Source organism: Telopea speciosissima, chromosome 10 (genome assembly GCF_018873765.1).
Source record: "Telopea speciosissima isolate NSW1024214 ecotype Mountain lineage chromosome 10, Tspe_v1, whole genome shotgun sequence".
In the NCBI taxonomy this organism is placed as follows: domain Eukaryota; kingdom Viridiplantae; phylum Streptophyta; class Magnoliopsida; order Proteales; family Proteaceae; genus Telopea; species Telopea speciosissima.
In genome coordinates, this window is record NC_057925.1 from 61,882,279 (window position 1) to 61,904,237 (window position 21,959).

The window sequence follows — 21,959 nt, forward strand, 5'->3', positions numbered from 1 at the left end:
CAACGTCGAGGGTTAGGGTTTTATCTGAGTATTTCTCTCTGGTTTATGATTCTTTTTATTTGGTTCGATTGAAGGGAAGAAGGGATCTCGATTTCCCTGCGCTCAAGAAGGAACACGAAAAAGAAAAAGAAGATGAGTGTGGATTCTGTCCCTTCGAACTCCCATGGCCACCTAGATGAGCAGATTTCTCAGCTTATGCAGTGCAAGCCTTTGTCCGAGCAAGAGGTTCCCTTATTGTCTTAGACTTTTCCTGCCATTTCCTTTTCAAATCCAGTCTGTTTGTCTGATGAAAAAAAAAAAAAAAAATTTCGACTTTTTTTTCCCGCCAAATGTTTGGTGTATTGTTCTTGATTCTTGTTTGAGCTGGTTTGATTCGTGTCTTTCTCTGCGGATCTCCGTGATTTATGATTTTTTAAGTGTTTCCGTCTGGAAATATGATTTTGTTTGTTCATTTTGCTTTCATTTGTAAGTGATCTAGGATTTGGGTTCAGTTAGGGTTTTCTCTGGTGATTTGGGAGTGCAATTTGATGAGATCGTGGGTTTGTTGCCCTAGATTTGTTCTGTAAGTGAATCTAATCCGCCCTGTAGACCCCTGGCCACATCTGTAGGTTGAGGATCCGTTTTCGAAATTATATTGTGATCTCAAATTGAGTGTAGTTTATTGTGACGGATTAGGAAGCTGGTGCTTTAATTCTTCTATGTATTCCACAATTCGGTTATTTTAGGTCGCTCGCTTTCTCTTTAAATTGTCGTGGTACCATAGGCAGGCATGAGTGGTTTATAGATGTATGTGGAAAGATGTACTTTTACATTTTTATCCTGCGGTTAAGTGGGGATCATTTCAAAGGATGTCTATTGATCCCAAACCTGGGTTACGAAGTTAGATCCTCTATCCATTATTCCCTTTTTTTTTATTTATTTATTTTTTAATAACCTTACCCGGTTAAGAGTGTTTTGCCTATGTCTACTGAATTAATTCATTGCTTAGAATGTGGAGAGACTCATGGCTTTGAGAGAAATATTACTTTTGAATCTCCCAACTCAAAATTTCTGCGGTTTCTGCCAAACTACACAGTACCCATATTACGCCTATGGTCAGCCTGACAATTTTATTTTATTCTTTACTATTTTTTTTTAATTGGGTTTGAAGTTCTATGCAGTAAAAACTGCTCCAATCATCATACTTTAAGAAGGATTTACTTCCTCTCTTCAAGAAAAAAAGTGTTACTCTGAGACAGAGAGAGCATGCCTTAGTCTTTGGGGGAAACTAAATGTGGTGATTGAAGAGAAAAGAGCTATTGATGAAGCTGTGAGATGTGGCTATGGTGAGATACCGTGGGTGAGAAGCCCTGAGTGAGGATGATGTGCTGAGATAGCTCATACTATTCCCCCTTCTGTATCCCTTTCTTCTTCTTTCCTAACCTTCTTCATATGTAAACAAAGAAAATAACCACAAAAAAAGAGTTTCAGTTATTTAATTTTATTTCTTTTATTGTATTGATCCTGTTGCAACCGATTTGCCGCTGGTTTCTGTGGTTCGAGGTCTAGTTTTCATTATATCTTCTTTATATAATTGTTGTTCTTTCTTCTCTTCCCTTTAACTTAACCTTACTAAACCTAAAGCATTTGAGTCTTAGAAGCATTTTTCTAGCTGGACCGTGCTGTTATTTGTCAGGTATTCTCCATGCTAAACAATGGTTGGATTTAGTTTTTTTTGAGAAATTTTTGAATATTTTCCTTTTGATAAGCAACAACAGAAATTTATTTTTGTTTAAATTTAAATTAGTCAGAATATTGTTCGGTATTTCTTAGTTGCAGTGTAAATAGGCTACACTTGGAGGACTTTGCATATTGAACTAAACTAGTGTCTTTTGATAGTATGAATAGCACTTTTTCTTGGAAAATGTTTTTTTCCTTCTACTGGCCTCATTCTAAGCATAGATTTATCACCATTATCTGCTATCCTGATACAGGTTCGAGCACTATGTGAGAAGGCCAAGGAGATTTTAATGGAGGAAAGCAATGTCCAGGTGCTGTCCTTTTCCTGATGTGTTTAACATATCCACTGTATTTTTTGTTAAATGCTTTGTATATATAGCTTATTTATTTAGTTATTTTTGGATTTACCTGTTATGGGAAATGGGTTCCCTGACAGCCTGCCCAAGGAAGGCTTCTTGTGTGGACTTATATCTGCCACTTGGCAGATCATGGACAAGGGAGAAATCTTGTGGACAGGTAGGGTGCATGGTACCCCATCTGTTTGTCAAGTTTTGGCTGAATGACCATATAGAATAGTAAAGCTTTGAACTCCCGCTGAATGACCATATAGAATAGTAAAGCTTTGAACTCCGATAAAAAGTCTAGTTTTTTGAAAAATGGTTAAAATAATTGGGTGGCTGAAAATACATGGAAAACAACAATTGATTAGGGAATAAATGATTTTGTTTGGCTGCAAACTTTGACTCGTGGCTGATTGAGACCATACGTTATCTATCCAATGGTTGGAACTGCCAAATAACTCTTCCATGTGGCATGACCGCGTGGCTAGTGTGGCTTTTCTAAAAGTTTGTTCTACTTTTTATATGTTGTGTATAGGTCTAGCTGAATTTTTATACTTCATATGATAGTGCAAAATTACTTGATTATTGTTCAATGCCACCTGGGTGCATACTCTGTTGCTACAATTTTGTTGCTGCAATATATGAATGTTTGACATTCATTTCGGTTGAGTCAAAGCAACTAGGTTTGGTTCTTGGAATTGTAGTTAAAGCTTCCTACCAGTATTGGATGCTTTAGTTTTACATTACATTCGTTATTGAACTCATCAACTATCTGTTGGTATAGACTGTGGAGGCAGTGATTTTGTTTTCAAGTCTTGCCTTTAATACAATCAACTTCAGGCAAATAAATTTGAAATAAAAATTTTACGAGGTTTTGGCATGGGGATTAAATTTGTTGTCATATTTCTTTGATGATGCCTTGGTGCCATCTTGAAGACTAAAGGAGCGCCAAGAAATGCGATCCAGACCGACTGTGAAGTTAAGAAGACAACTAATTTTTCATCATCCAAGCTTCCAAAAGGCTATGTGTCTATAAGTTTCTTGCTGTTGTTCCCAAAGAGGATTAATTATTTTTTGAGTTGAGTAGTCAATTGAACAAATTAGTTATTGATCTGAATAAACCCATAAAGGGCGTACACAGTGCACAAGGCTCCTGCCACTGTGGGGTCTGGGGAGGGTCATAATATACGCAGCCTTACCCCTGCTTTCGCAGAGAGGCTGTTTCCAGACTTGAACCCGTGACCACTTGGTCACAATGGAGCAACCTTACCGTTGCACCAAGCAATCTGAATAAGCTCATGATGAACTTAATTATTTTTCTTTTGTTTTATATTAATATTTTGCCCCTCCTAGATCTGCCTCTTTATTTGGTGTGGTTTCCATGTTTCCTACTCTTCTCATAAATTTTTGACTGAGTTCTTCAAGTGCATATGGATCTTTGTTGTTGGCCTGCGAATCTCTCTCTCTCTCTCTCTCTCTCTCACACACACACACACACACACACACAAGTAATCTGCCTTCACACTTTCACAGAGGTGCCAAAATTGTATAGTGTTTGACTATTTTTGTTGTCTTTCTGCATTGCAGCCTGTAAAAAGCCCTGTGACAATCTGTGGTGATATTCATGGGCAATTCCATGATCTTGCGGAACTTTTTCGAATTGGTGGGAAGGTACTTGTTTTGATTGCAGTGCCTTTTCCTGTTTAAACATAGGAGCAAGTTTAAGCAAGTATCCCTCCTCCTCCCCCTTTCCCCCCCCCAAAAAAAAAAAAAAAAAAAAGAGTTCCTGTTGAAGGTTGAATTTCTTGTCAGGAAGATGTTTAGTTTATTAGAATAGATAGAAATGTCTTGAGATTTTACTTTGTGCTTGCCTGTGTGGGTACATATGTTGGTTTGTCTAATTTCTTTCTGATATTGGGTTGTTATTATTATGTTTGGTTTTAAATCTTATGGTTTCTTTGTTTTTGATTGGTAGTGTCCAGATACCAATTACTTATTTATGGGAGATTATGTGGACCGTGGATATTACTCAGTTGAAACAGTAACGGTAAGTTCTAAGATGAAGGGTTCAGTGATATGTTTTACCATTGTGAAGATGATTAGTGTGGAAAGGTTAAACTAACAATGTTCCAACCAAATTATTGGGCCTTCTCATGCTCTAGGAAACTATACAAGTTTATGAGTTAATCACTGCATGCTGCGTGAGCACTTCCCTTTTTTGGTACTAAAATGACCTTCACTGTGTTTTTTTGATAATGTGATGTCTTTACATCTTATAGTAATGCCCTGTAGGAATGATAATGGGAACATCGATATCAGTAACAAGTGCAGTATTTGAACTCATCAAAACACCCAATATATATATATTCCCCATCCTGAAAAATTGGCACACAGTGCTGTCATTTATATATATATATATATTCCCCATCCTGAAAAACTGGCACACAGTGCTGTCATTTCTATTATTTATTTCTCATGTTGCTTATTTGGTTTCCAGAACAGGGGCTTTCTGATGTTACCATTAAATAGCATAATGTTAACCCCCTCCCCTCTCTCTCTCTCTCTCTATATATATATATATATATATATATATATATATATATATATATATATATATATTTGTGTGTGTGTGGATTCCGATTCAAATCAGGTTAATTTGATGGAATTGCCTACTTAACCCCAATTGATCCACTTTATGGGATTGGTTGATGAATCGACTGGAAAAAAAAATAAAATAAAAAACAGACGGAAAAACAGTCTGCCGGATTTTCCACACTCTCTCTCTCTTCCTCTCTTGTATGAACAGATTTGGAGCATTTGCTGTCAACCCTGAACACCAGAATGCTTGAGCTTTTGGGTTGGGAAGTGGATTTGGAGCATTTGCCATTGACCTCAAACACAAGACTGCTGGAAGAGTAGTTGACCGTCAACTTGTCACTTTGAAGGTCTTGAAGTCTCTTTTGTACAAGCTGATCAATCGGTAAATGCAAGATCGACAGAAATCTGATGGCTGAAGCAGCGGCTGCGGAAGCTTCGAGCATTTGATCTGGTTGGATTGGACTGGTTGGTGGTGGTGGTAGTAGTAGTAGTGGTAACACATTAATGGAACTCATTTAGAGCATGGGAGAGCAAACCCATTAGGAGAAATACGATTTCTATAACCTTGCCTCTGGAACTCTTCGTCCATATTCTCTGCTATCTTCCCCTGAGACTGAATATTTTATCTGCTGAAGCCGTAGAGAGACTGAATTCTCTGCAACTCTCTCTCCGTCTCTGTTCTCTGCCATCTTCATTTGTTGATGCCTCTGTTCTCTGAGTGCTTCGAGATCATTGAGGTCTAGTGGGGTGTGTGGATCTTGGTGAATCATGGTGACTTTGATGAGTATTTTCTGTAAGTTTTCTGCAGAGATAGAGATATCTGTTTAGTGCCCAGTGCCTTACACAAGTTCCTACCTAGTACTCTCTAATCCTCCGTCTGCTGCTCCTCCCCCTCCCTCTGATGTGAGGTTGGGTCATGAATGACCTTACCCCAGGCAAGAACTCAAAATACAGTTAATAAACTCAGGTTCAAGTATTCATTTACATAAACAAAGCACTGACCCCAAATCGATTCCTTGGGAAGCGAAGATCCAGCAGTTGTCAATTAGTTTTCAAACTGATCTCATCCAGTTGGCTATGGGCCCACACGAACTATGAGTCATCCAATCCTCCTTTAAATCTGCAATCTCGATGACTAATATCTTTCTCAAATAAGCTGGGTCGAGGGGGATGAACCTGGACAGGGTGCTTTTCTCTTCTCTCAACCACCATCGATCTACATCAACTCTCCCCATCTTGAAAAAAACTTGTCCATGAGTTTGATAGAGATGTTGAATCAGACTTGCACGATCATCCTTTCAATGGGAAGTAGGATTCAGCAACCATTGACTCCATCTGCTGTCCCTCCATGATTTTGATACCAATTTGATGTAAGATTGAGTCACAAATGACCTAACCCCAGACAGGATCTCAAAATACAGTTAATAAACTCAGGTTCAAGTACTCGATTACATAAACAAAGTACTGACCCGAAATTGATTCCTTGGGGAAGTAAGGGTCTAGTAGTTGCTGATTAGTCTTCAACTGATTTCATCCAGCTGGCCATGGACCCCACACGAACTATAAGTAATCCTCCCTTAAATCAGCAATCTTGATGACTATTATCATTCCCAAATAAGCTGGGTCGAGGGGGATGAACAGACAGATTGCTTTTCTTTTCTCTAAACTGCCATCGATCTACTTCACCCTCTCCTCTGTTTTGCCACACTCTCCCTCTTTCTAAGGGTGTCAAATTGGAACCGGAACCGGACCGAATAAGCCGAACCAAACTGAATAAATGTGGTTATGGAATGTAGGTTTTGGTTCGAACTTGGGAACCGTGGTTCGAACCAAATGTAAAAATAATATGAACCGAATGCAGATTGCAGAACGAACCGAATGCAGCAGGTTCGGTATGCATATCAAATTCCAGAACCAAATTGGTTCTTGGTTCAGTTTCGGTTCACACTAGCACTATCTTGAACCAAACCGATTGATAGCTTACCTCCTTCCCCCCTCCCTTCCTCTCTCTCTCCCTCCCTCTCCGGTTGCCCCTCCCTATGTATTTGAAAATCGTGCAAGACAATCACAGCCCTCAAGAATGACATATTTGTAGTAATTTTCAAATTATTTTGAAAACCCTTTTTACCGGACTTGTGAACTTTTGGGAATAAGACAAGGGGCAATCCATAGATGGTCAAGATCCCTTGTTCTTCACACTAGTAGTTCATTTTGCTTTCAAAAGCGAAAAATTAATGCTCAATGGACATATTCAATGACTTCGATTTATTTGATTTGTTCAAGAGGATACTTCAGATGATCAACTGCATGTTACTGAAATTGTAGTTGGAAGTTCTTATTGTTTAATTTTTTTTTTTTATTAAGATCCTGTTTTTGGTCAATGGATAGACTTGAAGCAGCTAGTGGTCGGGCTTCGGGCTGTGGTTTTTTGCCTAGGGGCAAGGGAGTGTCTGATTGTATCATCTTTGTGGTTGATGACAGTCATTCTCTTGTACTTATATCTGGTCCATGCCATTCTGTTTCTGATTTGTGGAAGTTGCAAGAGAAAATGTTTGGCATAGTTGTGTTCATGGTGTACATTTTTTAGAAGATAGAGATTTTGTGCTGATGAATTAGTGGTCTTAGTAGGTAGGTTAATTTATGTGCTGAAACTGCCTCAGTGTTTTTAAGTGTGAATGCAATTTTCATTTTTGTATTTGGTGGATGTGGTAGCCTTTTTGAAGATACTGACTAATTCTTTTATTCAGCTGCTGGTGGCCCTGAAAGTACGATATCCTCAACGAATTACAATTCTTAGGGGAAACCATGAAAGTCGTCAGGTATTTTGTTACCATCAGATATTTCCAGTATGTTCCCTTTCTTTTTCTTTTTTTATTTTGGTTATTGGGGATCATTATTCCCATCGTTGGGTTATAGTTTCTTAATTGAGTTACAAGTGGTGAACTGGGTCCAAATGTTATTGTGTACAATTATTGAACTTGCTTTTCGCCGAAGTGATTGCTTATTGTACTTTGCAAGTGTGCTTTTTGAGAAGTAATATGACTTGAACTTAATATGGTCCACCATACCTTTTTCTTTATTATTTTGAGTTGAATAGTTTGAGTAATGCATGATTTGCTGAATTTTCTTTATCTATTACATTGCAGATCACACAAGTTTATGGGTTTTATGATGAATGCCTGCGAAAGTGAGTTATCTATTCACATCCTTGATCTGAGGAGTTGGTGCAAAATTTATTGTTCCTTTTTAGTTAATGACAAATTGAACTTGAAGTCTTTTCCATGTGTTTCTAACTGTTATAGCTACTGCATCTTTTCTCCATTAAGCTTGCTTTTGTGTTCTCTGTTGGGGAAATAGGTTATTTTTGTCTAAAAAACTAGATTTCACTGGGATCTATATATGTGTTGAGAAGCGATTTGTTATTCACTTTTCCTTTTTCTGTCTTCTTCTTTTTAGGGTATTTAACTGCCTTCTTGCCAAGGAATTAAATCTTGGTTCTTTTGTGGGACTTGGCCAGCGCTTAAATCAAATACAAATTGGTACTAATTCTATTAAATTGATTTCATGTTCAGATGATGTTAACTAGGTCGAGTCACTTGCACAAGGGTCCTTTAATCTATGTTCGTTCACCTTGTGTGAAGTGGGCCTTGGTTGGGATTTTTTCACTTTTTAGTCATGGGCTTGGTTTAGCATTAGCTGATTAGTTGAGCTTCTAAGTTTCTAGAGTCTTATGATTCTCTGCGTGTCCTGTTCATTTGTTATTATCATAATATGTCAGGTCCCAATCCACTGTTAATCGTGTTATGATGGACTGCACATGTGGTCTCCAAATTTTTTTCCTTGGAGCATTGGCAAGTGTTTTGGATCTACACCTGATGAGTATTTTGATGGTTGGCATCAAGTCACTTGAGCAGAGTAGTTCATTATCTGCCAATTCTGAACTTGTATAGTTGATGCACTTATGCGGGAATGATGCATCAAAGTCTCTGGTAGTGCGTTTGAGCATTTAATAATCTTCCTCAAGCCCAAGTCTGTATAAGAAATGTATTCGAGTTTCAAATGAACTTTCATTGTTTTTTTAAAAAAATTTTAGAGTGCAATCTCCAATGTAATGGCCTGATATTTGATTGGACAACTTTGGCTCTGTTTTACATTTTTTTTGTGGCCATTCAATTTATTTTATGATTTTTGTTTTTTTCCTATCTGTTTCTAAATCCTTACTGATACTATGTTCAAATACTTCCTTTGCAGGTATGGTAATGCAAATGTTTGGAAGATCTTCACAGACCTTTTTGACTATTTTCCACTAACAGCATTGGTTAGTAGAATTTACTCTTGAATTTTACTAGTTTTTTTTGGGGTCTACCTATTATGTGCTTCTCTTTCAGGCAATAAATTGCTTTCTCTCTCTCTCTCTCTCGCCCCCCCCTTTTATATATAGGCAGGGGAAAATCGTAGTGTTCTTTATAATATAATTTTAGATTCAAGAATGTAAGAAGATGACATAGTATGGAATATATGTAGTACACTAATACATGGTTCTTTTTATACCCTAGTGCTTGATCTGGGCTACGTCCAGGAGGTTACTTATTAATTGCCCATGCAGTTATTGAGGTTGCTGAATGGCCTATTGGGTTTCTGTGATTGTAGCTTCTTGGGTAATATATTAAATAATGTTTGATTTGTCATAGTAAAGGCTTCAGCAGAGCGTCAATATTGTTTTTATGATATCATCAAGTTTGATAGGCTGTGTTAAGTTGGCACTCCAAACTATATAGTGGGTGCATTGGAAGTACTTTGCTTTGTTTATCTTGATCTAGACGTTAATGGCATTTGGTTTCTATACATTGTATTTTGTTGTGACTTTGTTCTTTGATACCTTCCAAAGGTTGAATCGGAAATATTTTGTCTGCATGGTGGACTGTCCCCTTCCATTGAGACTCTTGATAACATAAGGAATTTTGACCGTGTCCAAGAAGTTCCTCATGAAGGACCCATGTGTGATCTCTTATGGTCTGACCCGGATGACCGCTGTGGTTGGGGTATCTCTCCTCGTGGAGCAGGGTACACTTTTGGCCAAGTAAGTTGACATTTCCTTGTTCATATGGCTGGTGAACTATGGTGGTTCTTCAACATATTTGCTTTATATTTTACTACTATCGTGGATTTTACAGGATATATCTGAGCAATTCAACCATACCAACAACTTAAAGCTGATTGCTAGAGCTCATCAACTGGTCATGGAGGGATTTAATTGGGGACATGTAATTGAAACCCAACTTTTATGCCTCCTTGGTTCATCCTTTGGTTTAGAGAAAAAGTAGGTTTGCAAATTTAACATCTCGCCTTGTAACAGGAGCAAAAGGTGGTTACAATATTTAGTGCACCTAATTATTGTTATCGCTGTGGGAACATGGCATCTATTTTGGAGGTTGATGACTGCAAAGGGCACACGTTCATCCAGGTCTCTGTCTCTCTCTTTCTCTCACAAATGTGTGCACTGTTGGACATAATAGTTTTGGCTAAAGTCTTGTGCACATTCTTTCAGTTAGTTTGCATGCATAACTGTACAAAAGTTCTGAAAACCTGATTTATTAATGGTTGCAGTTTGAGCCAGCTCCGAGGAGAGGAGAGCCAGATGTAACTCGCAGAACACCTGATTACTTCCTATGATGCAGCCACCTTTGAATTATTGCTGATTTTCCAGTACGGTCTGCTTGCTGGTTGGCAATGAAGTGGGTGCGAATACTGCGGGTCCTTTTTCAGAGCTGTTTATCAGATTTAAGATTTATAATTTCTACCTGCTATGCTTTTGGTCATGGGGAAGGGGAGGGACAGAAGCGTGTAAAATGAGCAGGTATAGCTCCCTCTAATTTATGTTCCAAACTGTGCTGGGTTTCCTCAAAGGGAGGCAGCAAAGCTGGCGACGCTGTGGCAGCATGTATCATTTCCAGCAGAACATGTGGTATTTTTTTTTTTTTTGGGGGGGGGGGGGATTCTGTAGAGTTTAGTGGTGCTTTCTTCTTTTTGTTTTAATTTTTGTTAGCTTTATAATCCTTCATTGGACATTATTGATTCGGATGGCTGTTACTCTCTCCACTAGCTTTCCCTCTATAATCTAGAGTAAGGGGATGTTTCACACATGGTTATTAACCTCAGTGGTAGCTTCTAATGCTCTTTTTTGCTTGCTCTAAGTCTATTCTGCAGAATGCTTACTTGGCATCACTCACAAGTATTTTACCCAGACAATATGAATCATTTTTGCCTAATTTGTCTTTGTTATGCTCTTCATTTTGGATTTTCTCATATAATTTTAGAGGACGAGTATGACTTGTATGCTTAGCTGGAGGTGAGCATTCTGATTTGCCTTATGCAGTATGTTCGAGTTCTGAAATGTGGAACCCCTTTTGATTCGTTTGGGCAGTTAAATTAAATTGTAGACTACAATGACTAATAAATTTGCTGGTGAGGATTCATGGTGGACAAACTGAAGTTGTCTACCAATAGATATTTTGATTCATCTTTTTTTAACCTCCAGGTTTTTTTGGTGGTTGATGTTTGTGCACCCTTTTCGAAAGCACTGTTTCCTTATTAGAGCTGGAATAAATTAAAATTGGTTAATTCGCCTTTCAGCCTTTCTGGGGATTGGCTTAAAGGGTAGCATGAATTTGGATTCACCACCCGAATCTCTAAAGAGAACCTGTAATGATTCATTTTATCTTGCTACTAAATAGCAGTATTTATATTTCGCTTGGCTCACAGACGTTGAATTGATACATAGACTTGGTCAGAACCAGCAGTGATTGAATTCTACCGAGTTTGTTGATGCATTGTTAATTTGTTATGAGAGATTTGTCCTTGCAAAAGTCTCTCGTACGCTAGTGAAGTTTATATATATTTGGACCACAATGTAGATTCAGGAATCCTATAACCAAAAGGAAAAAGAGGAGATTAAGTGGAAGGGCTAAGGTGTTTGTATTGGTAACGCGAATGTGAACCTGGTCGATGGGGTAAATTTTGATATTACCATTCAAATGGAGATCTGGTCATGGAAGAAAAAAAGGCAAGGAAAGGGAAGGGAAGGGGAGGGGAGGGGAGGGGAGGGGAGGGAGGGGGGGTGGCGCAAGAGAATGCTACTTTGCGTGTGTTGTGCTGTGCCAGACATGGGCGGGTGAAATTATCGTTGCGCCCTCATGAAAAGCGCACCATACTTAACCAGGCGTCGATCTTTCTCCAAAAGAAAATTTTCAGTTGTAGCAGCTCCAATTATCTATGCTAGATTTCTTTGGCGAGAGGTTGGAGAGGACTTGGATCCTGTCAATCCAGGTAGTGTGCAACGCCTGGGATCGACAGGGCGCTTTGACCGCTTTACCTCCTGCCCACGTCCATGCACAACAAGGTCTGGAATGACAGTCATGCTCTCCATGTATGGTAGAAATTTGGCCCCCTTTTTGTGCCACTGCATTTGTTCTCATTGGTTGGCGCATATGGCGTGGCCTCACTGTTTGTTTTAACATCAAGTAAAGGGAAGATGTTCTCTACATGGGAGCACAGGTTGTGCCTAAACCCCATGTGTTTGGGCGCATCCTACTCCCCAGTGCAGAGAACATTTCCCTAAAAGTAAATAAGATTTACTATTGTTTGTTTGTTATGGTAGTTCCATAATTACTTATGTTAACAATGGAAGGTGATATTTTTGAAAACCACAATACAAAACTATCCATCTTTCTTTTATTTTATCTTTTTTTAAGTCTGAATTTTCTATTTTCACTCATAGTTGGGAGAATGCATAATAATATTTGAGTATTGGTTAAAATGAGTTATTTAATTGAATTAGACTTTGAAATTTGACACATGGCTCATATCCTCTCTATTCAACGGTTGAGTGGATTATGTCATCTGTCCATGCGGAAGAATAGATACTTTTGTGACATTTGGAAAGTATAAGAGATTGCTGCTGATTGTGTAGGCCCTGCACCAGCATGGGGGTCAATGAGTACATGTAGAAGGATCTGTTTGGGTGGTATTTTTTTATTTTACTGAGGGCTGAATAGTCATTGCGTACGCTCCTATGTCTTGGCATAAGAACCACACGTCCAGGTAGTGTCAATAACACTTCATCTTGTTTTTAACATAAATTTTTTGAAAAACATTGAAAAAATATGAAAATTTTCATGTAAATTATCAATTGCACAAATTTTTTTACCACGAAACAAATAAGACTTAAGGACTTCCTAGAGATGCTTGTCTTAATCATACTCGCATTGGAGAACCATATATTCCCTTGCCATGGCAAACGTCTGCATTGATGATTTTTCTTTAGAAAAATTCTGTGAACATGTAAATGGCAAAAATTTTTCTATACAAGCATTGGCTAGAAGACTTCTCGGAAGGGCAGCTTTAATTTTTGGCATGAAAAAAATAATTTAACAATTTCAACAGTTGAATATTTGGGGAATGAGATACTCAAATTTTACACTCTCAAGTCAAATCATACACCTTCCAAGCACAATCTCTCATACGTACATGGCTACAAGAATCCCTCTGCAGTCCTTGAGGTGTTTGTTCAATGCTTTCTGTCATGTGAATTCAATTTTGTTGAAACTTACATATCAGCAATGACCGTAGAGTATAGTTAGTTATACATACAATTTCAGCCTCCTCTGATCTAATGCATGACAGAACTAGGTGCCCATCAATGTAATCTTGTAGTTTGCCCGTGTAGAACTAGGTCAGATTAGTTATGTTGTATTGTTCATACAAGTTCTTCTCCATCAAATGTCCTGTTATGCTACTTGACTACTCGAGCTAAATTAAAATCTTGATACGATATAACAGGTGTTTATTCGATTCCAATACCTGAATCCTCTATCTCTTTTGTTGTTCTGAAAGATGGATTATTTCTCCTGAATCATCAATTTTCTAATAAAAATTACAGCAGGACTCGGTGACTCACTACCCCCAAAAGCAAAAAATGATGGAACAGTGCAATGGGATCATTGTATCCTAATGCATTTTTTCAGCTTCTGAATTATGGCTCGAGTATGTACATACAATATAGTACAATGACCTCTTTGGATTGACAAGGATTTTATATGAAACAAAATCAATATTGCAACCCTCAGGAAGCGAAGGTGCAGTTAAGTCGGTACTCAGGCATTTGTTAATTACAACTGTAGGTGAGAAAATAGAGATGGGACGAGGTCAACTACCGACCATGCAAGACCTGCATACTGGAGGAACCTTATGCCTGTGTCAACATCAAAAGAATCCTGAGGAAAGTAGAACATCTTCTGGATTCCATTAGATTTCTTACCGCTTACTGAACTATTTAGTTGAGGGATGTAGCACGATGATCTTATTGGGATGCCTACAGTGTTTGCCACCACAGGAAGTATCCATTTAGCTAGTGCCTTGCTGCAGAACTTCACAATAATTATTGTAGGAATGCCCACAAGCACCCTTCCTACAAAAACTGGGATTGAAAGTTGTGGGCTAAAGATGTGTGGCATGTCTTCATGGTGAAACTGAAGGTAAGTTTGCTGGACTCCCGTAACCTGGTCAACATCAAAAGTTATTTCTTTTTACAGGAAGCAACAGAAAGAAGCTAACAAAGCATGTATATGACACATAGAAGAGATCTCAACCATGAAGCACAAATAATTCCTTTTCATTCTGAGGAAGAACTAAAAAAGAAAAAAGTTTCTTTTGGCAGAAGGGGGGGGGGGGGGAGGGATTAAAAAGACGTCTACTAATATGAGTAAAAACAAGTTATATTGCTGAAGCATTGTACATCAACCATGGCAGAAACCAAGTTAAAAAAAATAAGCCCCAGAGTTCAAAGCATAATGAACAAGCCTATCATCAGCTGGATCCATAACATATCTCTGACTGAAAAAAAATGAAACACATGATTTCTTAATAGAGAATGATATATGTCATCAAAAATAATCCTAATTCAATGAAAAGAAATAGTTAACCATTAAGTACAACAAATTTGGAATATTATTTCCTCTACTAACAAACACTCAAATAGGTAAACCAAGCTAGCATCAGGAAAAAGAGAGTGCACTTTTCTTTTGATCTTCCGTACAGATTTCCAAAATCTGTAATTTTCCATTATCTTTTTCCAGGGGCAAATTGAAAGGTGTGGCATTTTGCATCCATTTCTGTTTTTCTGATTCCAGAATCCAGAGGCAAGAAAATATGTGTTTCTTCCATCTTGATTCTGTTCTCCAGCAGTCCACCATCATAGTAGCGCAACAAAAGGCTAGTAGTATATGAGAAAAACTCAAATTTCATTATCCAAGTGGGACTTGATTAATCTTGCTTAATAAGTGATGCAGATAAGTTGCCTAATGGGTTTATTTTATTGAAGACAAGCTTTGGGTTGGGTTATGTAAATGTTGGGCTTTTGATCCTATGGGTTTACTATGTAATTGGCCAATTTAATGAGCCTAAAATATGGGTAGAAAATAGGAAAACGGGATTTACTTCATTAGTTTAGTTAAGAGTCTGTTACTTTCAATATTTTAGTTTCCTAGTCAGTTTATGTTACCTTATTAGTGTTGAGTCTATTTTGAGTCTTCTATGTAAGTTTATAAGGGGCTACAGCCTTGTACACGAATTTGATTAATGGGATTAAGGGGAAAAAAAAACAAACATAGCCTTGTGCTTTGTTCTGTGAGAGAGTATGGTGACAGACCAAAATACGGTGAGAGGCCATGGGTGAGAGACCCGGGACTGCTGGTCTACACCCAGGATAAAGAATGGTTTATAAGTTGGGTTGACTGCCAGTAATAAAATATCTTTGGCCAAAATGTTTCACAATGGACATTGAAAAGTAACTTTAAATATGGTGGAAATTGCAAAACGAGATTCATCTAACCAACCACACATAGCTGCAAAATGGCTTCGTGAGTTCAGTTGAGTTTAGTTTTTTAGAACAAAAGCACAGAATGCCTATCTGTCTAGAAATAAGCATTTAATATTTGTTAACAGATACATCATGTTGGTCATGACAGTCATATAATAGTCTACACGATATGTCAATTATCTCGTCATTTTCATCTTTTAGTTGTACCCATAGTAGAATACCATGTGAGCACCACAGTGACATTAAGATAACATCCTGTCACATGGGATTAAGAAGCCGCTTCTGTGGATTCCGGCATCTAAAGGAGGAGATAAGCTGCATATGGTACGCAAAGCAGCAGGCTGACATGGTGAAAAACTAAAAGGATGGATTTTAAGAATTCAAGGGTCATAAAAGGTAATTCCATTTAGAAGTTGATTTATCAAGCATCCAAGCTTAGAGGCTTCTTTGGAATGAGAATTCACAGTAATGATCTGTGAACATTCCAAGTGCTACCTAAGGCCATAACATGCCCAGAGATCTTATGTATTTGAATATTAGCAGGACATAAAATGTAACATATTTCCTAGAATTCTAACATTAACATCTCAGATGATATGGTGATACCAATCCCTAGTTTCATGTTTCTAGTAGCTAGTATTTACCAGACTTCTATTATTCAAAGAGATATTTTGACAAATAATTACTTCGGTACATCAAAACTATTTTTTGTAGATTAAAAAAAAACAACAACAGAAAATATCAGACAACAAAGTCAAAGAATAATCATAGTGTATGACAAACTATTACACTGTATCAATATTGATATCTTCAATTTAATGGACAGAGAGGGCAGTGGGGAGCATGTAACGGGTCCATATACACAGTAACAAAAAGAGCATGGATAATTTTCCTCCAACATTTGATTTTGTAGCTTTATGGTCCCCATACTATTCTGAGTTCTAATTCTATCAAGTTATTCATAAAGAATCATGAACTTCTCCATTCATTTGACATTTTATGATGGCTCCAACATTCTAATTTGAAGCTCTAGATTCTACACATTTTCCAAACTCTCATCATGTTCAAGTTTTGTGTAAAGGGTGTTGAGCTTCACTACTGACACTTTCTAATATGCATTGAGAGCTTTCTTAAAGCAAGAAAGATAACTAGATGGAGATAGCAGGCATCTAGGACGAGGCACATGTAACTGTCAAATTGGAGATGCAGATCTAGCTCCTAAGACTGATGACTTTAAATTTGGGAAGTGCAATCAACAGCGTGCTACTCATAAGTTCCTTCCCCCCACCCGCCCCCCCCCCCCCCCCCAAAACCCTTTGTAGAGTAAAGAAAACTGAGAGACATTGTGAGTTTAAGTTTTAACACCGAGATATGCTTTATCTACATATTCTTTGTAACCAGTCACACTGTGACCAGGTTTTTCCTCTTGAGATATCTGCAAAGGTAAGGAGATGCTGAAGCAGGAACTTCTTGGTAACACAATGGCGTACAATATTTAATAAATTAATTCATAATGGGAAAGAATCTAAGAAACACAGGCAAATGTGATTATTAATACAAGTAGGAGTAGGAGAAAGAGTAGAGTTTGCACTTACTATTCCTAATGCAACACCATTGAAAGCTGTGTGAAACTCATAACTTGGGGTGGGAAGCTCTGGGGTTGGATACGCAAAGAGCAATAAGAAACTAAGGGCAGCCCAGAAGGAGCAGACTGCAAGGGGAGCATGGATGCAATAGAAGTTATTAATATAAAATATGAGGTCATCAAGGAAAGGATGTAAAACAAAACAGCATGAAGAATAAGAAATGTGCATACCATTCTGTCCAGAGACTATAAAGCTATCCAAATATTCATGAACAGTGAGCCAGAAGGCAAGGATCACCAGTCCCAAGACAAGCCCGCCAAGGACATCGACCACGCTGTGCATGCCAAGGTAAATCCTTCCTAACAAGAGACAAAATTAAGTTCTTTTCTGGAAGTAATAACAATTGAAACTTTTTTTATAGTTGACATCAACAGTAAGGAATAATATATAAAGTAGCTAAAGAATAATAATGGGAATTTACCAAAGCCAATGAGTCCTACAAGCAAACAAACCACAGCAACTCCAGCAATTACTTGAGTAGCATCTCTATCATTGGCGGAATTCAGAACATAATGCAAGAAGTATCTAGAACACCATTCAATCCAAAAAATGAGTTAAATAAATTTATCACACTCCTCAAATTGATGTAAACAGCGGAAAAAGAATGGAAAGAGAAATGGAAGAAAGAATTAGTACCCGGTCAGACAAACTGTGTTAAGAGTGTGAGAAGAGGGCAATCCGTATTCCAATGCGTTTTCTTTCTCGTCTTCTGTAGCGGTTACTCTCCTAACGGGAGGAGAAGTGGGTCTAGGAGCAGAGACTACATCCTATTACACAAACAGACACCAAAATGGGAATCGATCATGACTTGAATTCAGAAGAATACGAACATCTTAAAAATAGAAACTATTGGCAGCGGGAGCAAAAATACCTTGGCGGAGTTTCCTAGATAATCACAGAAAGCCATCAACAAGGTCATCTGCCTGGCCAATTTATTGTGCCCACTCTACAGAATTTTGCCATAAATCAGTTAAAAAGATAAAATTGGTTACATTACAGGATCAATCAAAAATATTTATGGGTTACCCATGAAAGGGAAGAGGGAGGACATACCCAGAAGAGCAGAGGAAGAAAGGCAGTGTAGAATGGCACAGAGACAACGCACGAGAGTGCAGAGAAGAAGGCGTCCAAGAAACGATGCTGGAAGCACTACAGAACCCACGAGGCCAAAATCCAATTAAAATCGAATAAAAGCAAAAGAATCCCAAAGATTAGAGTGTTGGAGGGAGAAAAAGGGAGGCGGGTTCGAGCTGACCTGGATCTGAAGGATGAGAGGGGTGTCTGCGATGACACGATGAATTACCCATGGTTGGATGAGAGATCTAAGCTTCTGGGTGACGTTGAAGTAGGAAGCAACGAAAATCCATGAGAGAAGAGTAGAAAGAGAAAGCCCTAACCATAGAGCAATGCTCTCCATTTCTCTCCTCTTTTCTCTTCTCCAATTCCTGATATCAAGCTTGACGATCCAACAAAAAAAAATAAAATTAATAATTAAAAAAGGGCTACAAAATCTATTGGTGTCTTCCCTTCTCCATACAAAATCTAATTCACTTGAATCTTCAGAAAACTGGGTAACGGCGGAAACGCCAACAATCCCCCCCAAAAGAAATGAGAGAAAAAGAGACTTCCTATCAATAGTGGCTGACAGAGAGAAGAGAGAGGGGCCAGCAGTTAAAGCAGAGACACCAACGAAAACTAGACAAAGAGAAGAAAGACGAGAGAAGAGAGAATGGGGCCAAGTGGCCAGCGAGGCAGCGATTACCAACAGAGACCAACGAGAGAGACATTATTGACCGCACCGCGCACGCGCATGTATTTTTTTTATAAGAAAAAAAAAAAAAAAAGGGGCGCTGTTTTCCGGTGGAAGCTTCTTTAATCTACACCGCTCATTAAGGTGTATGAGATTCCATTCGAACGGTCAGAATATTTTGGTTCCATTGTTATTCAAATTTCAAATGAGTTGCAACCATATTTATGCTGACACTATATCATAAGGAATTGGAGGTGATAACGATTCATATCATAAGCTAATAACCCACTAATGTTTTTCTCTTTCTCTTGCACTCATTTTTTTTTGGGTATAAGGAAACTCATTTATTAGTGTGAGAAAGACGCATGGTATCCGAACTACAAATATCAGACAACCAAGAGGTGGTTTCCAACCAAACTGTCCTACTCGCACAGGACATGGCATACCTGGCCAGGGAGTCAGCCACGCTATTAATCTCCTTGGGAATGTAGTGGAATTTACAAGAGATAAGTAGTAGGAGGAGAGATGAACAATGTCCTGTATAGTACTGGATTCTTCTATTGGATGAGGGAGTTTTGTGTTGGCCAGCAGGTTGGAGAGCTCTAAATTATCCATTTCGACCTCCAGGTGGAGAATGCCATCAGAAATTCCTTGAAGGAGGCCTTCCCTGATTGCAGTAGCTTCACCTTGGAGCACTGTGTTGAAAGTGAGAGGTTCTGAAATTGCAGAAATAAAATTATGACTTCCTTATCGACATGGAAAAGCGAAAATCTCATCCTCCAAGATGGTTGTATGCATGCTCTCATTGGACACCGTGCTTGCATAGGGGCCACACTACTAGATAGTGTTCTCTTGCTCAATACATAAAAATAAAAATAGGGTCATCAATAGTCCTTTTGATGAGCGTATACACATTTATGGTTTTGATTAGGTTGAATTGGTTTGCTCTGTTACTTATGTGAATCCAAAACCAAATCGTAATGGAAGTTTTTAATTTTGATCGATGAGCTGTCACGATGCACATGCCAATACACATCCTGATACGTATCATGGCAGCCTAACCGTTGAATGTGCGGTGGTGCCTCTCCCGCGTAGGAGAGGATCTGAATCTTCAATTATGAGATTACATGTATACATAAGCACATTAATAAGAAAATCCTTTCTTATTAGGATACTATCAAATTGGTCTGAGTTTTCTTTTTTATCCAATTTGGTCAAGTTTCATGAAAATCTCAAACTAAAACAAAACGATAAAAGTTCAAATTTGATTCAACGACGACTTGACTTGGACAATTCTATAAAATCTCTAACCAAAATTCTCTAATTCAATTGGATATGAATTAGACAATTTTGGCCATGGATATGAAGTGTCAACGACGGCATCCATCAAAAGAAAAGTAAGAAGAAATTTGAACCATCATCAACCAGAGGAGGAGCCACCTTCATACTCCCTTCCTTCCTTCCTTCCATCATGGTGATGATTACAATGATGTTTATTTATAAATGGTGGGGTTAATGGCATGTATTCTCCTTGTCCTAGTCTCCTTTGATACCAATTTTTCTTGTGTGTTTTTACTAAAATACCTACCTTAGACTAAGGGTGTCAAGGTATGGACCACATCCATATAAAACCGAAATCAGCGTGACTGAGTGGCACCGATAATCGGCTGTTAATAGTCCGATTAGTTAGTTCATTTCTAGCATGATTAACATGAGTTTGATTATGGAGTAGTAACTGATTGATCGAATATAAATAAATAGGTCCATGCTTGACCTATGAGACCCTATCAACTAAATGGAGCGATTGGGGGTATTTATGTAAATACATTATACTAAAAAAAGAATTATTTATTTATTTCTATGATTGTGTTATTAACTTTTTATGGAATATATGGTGATTAAACTTTCCAAATAGTTTTCTTGGTCATATAATATTTTCCTATACGAAATTGAATACCATGGTTTGAAAATGAAGTAAAATTTAACTATTAGACTTGAATTAAGTTTTATGAAGTTTTATGAGTTAGCCGTACAAATATTCTTAGTATTTAGTAAATATTATTAAAATTTAAATTTTTTTAAAGGCAAAAATTTATCTCCACAATCACGTCTTGAAAAAAATAGGTGAACGCATCAACGCACACCAAATTGTTCTATGTTGAAACCATTGGATATGTAATGAATGGTTTGGATTGATCATATGGAAGATTTCAACTTCAAATTCAAACATTTACATATTTTCTAGATGAGTCAAATTAGGGAAAATCATATCCTTTTTATTTTAATTAAAGGAGAGGAATCGTTGCAACGCCAGAGTGTAGTTTTCCACAAAGAATGGGGGGGGGGGTAGGAAATTGAATAGTCCAATATAGAGAGTTTTAATGATGAGAGAGAATATAAAATTCACAAGTATGATGTGAGAAGGTGTGCATAAGAATCTACATACTTTTTGACAATTCGTTTTCCCTTTTAATTTATATCTCTTTCTTTCAATTTCCCAACTAGATGGATGGATAGACATAGAGGGATAAAATAGGGTTTTTGAATTCCTAGTTGAAGAGATAGAAATGATAGCCACATGTAATTGAAAGGCCGAGGAACGAGTCCAAAGCTCAAATGATTTTGACAAATCATTGATGGTGATAATAATTAATAAGCAGGGCTAGAAAAAGTCCATATTGGCGTTCTTAACTCTTAACTTTTGCTTCAATTAAAGGTGTGGTGGTATTCAAGCATCAACACTCAACCGCGCGCGCGCGCGCGCTGGTCAATTCTACACTCAACGGCTAGTCAATTCTATAACTCAAATGAGAAAAAGAACTCTCCGTCCAAGAGTGTGGGCATTGCACCCAGATCACATGAGGCGAATGACTGCCACGACCCTTATGAAATGTGTAAATGACATTTCACTTGATGCCCCTATGCAGTTTTCCATTGGCTCCCACACTTACGGAGTCATGCTCCTAGACTGACAACATTTCTCCAACTCAAATATAGAAAATGTAAGATTTACTATTAATAAGTCATTT

At 37.9% G+C, this 21,959-nt stretch overlaps 2 protein-coding genes across 2 annotated transcripts; one reads left to right on the top strand and one right to left on the bottom strand.

Moving 5' to 3' along the window:
• Positions 1 to 10,923, top strand: LOC122642368 (serine/threonine-protein phosphatase PP2A-2 catalytic subunit). The gene is made up of 11 exons (XM_043835809.1): positions 1 to 225; positions 1,974 to 2,030; positions 3,648 to 3,731; positions 4,036 to 4,107; positions 7,406 to 7,477; positions 7,805 to 7,845; positions 8,910 to 8,976; positions 9,547 to 9,738; positions 9,833 to 9,922; positions 10,015 to 10,122; positions 10,266 to 10,923. The coding sequence occupies exons 1-11, from the start codon at positions 133 to 135 to the stop codon at positions 10,329 to 10,331; spliced, it is 942 nt and encodes a 313-aa protein (XP_043691744.1). The 5' UTR covers positions 1 to 132; the 3' UTR covers positions 10,332 to 10,923.
• Positions 10,924 to 13,686: 2,763 nt separating this feature from the next.
• Positions 13,687 to 18,661, bottom strand: LOC122642707 (lipid phosphate phosphatase delta-like). Its single transcript, XM_043836265.1, has 8 exons — positions 18,436 to 18,661; positions 18,234 to 18,329; positions 18,052 to 18,126; positions 17,817 to 17,947; positions 17,602 to 17,705; positions 17,351 to 17,479; positions 17,130 to 17,245; positions 13,687 to 14,215 (listed from the first exon to the last, which is right to left on the bottom strand). The coding sequence occupies exons 1-8, from the start codon at positions 18,595 to 18,597 to the stop codon at positions 13,826 to 13,828; spliced, it is 1,203 nt and encodes a 400-aa protein (XP_043692200.1). The 5' UTR covers positions 18,598 to 18,661; the 3' UTR covers positions 13,687 to 13,825.
• Between the last annotated feature and the right edge of the window lie 3,298 nt (positions 18,662 to 21,959).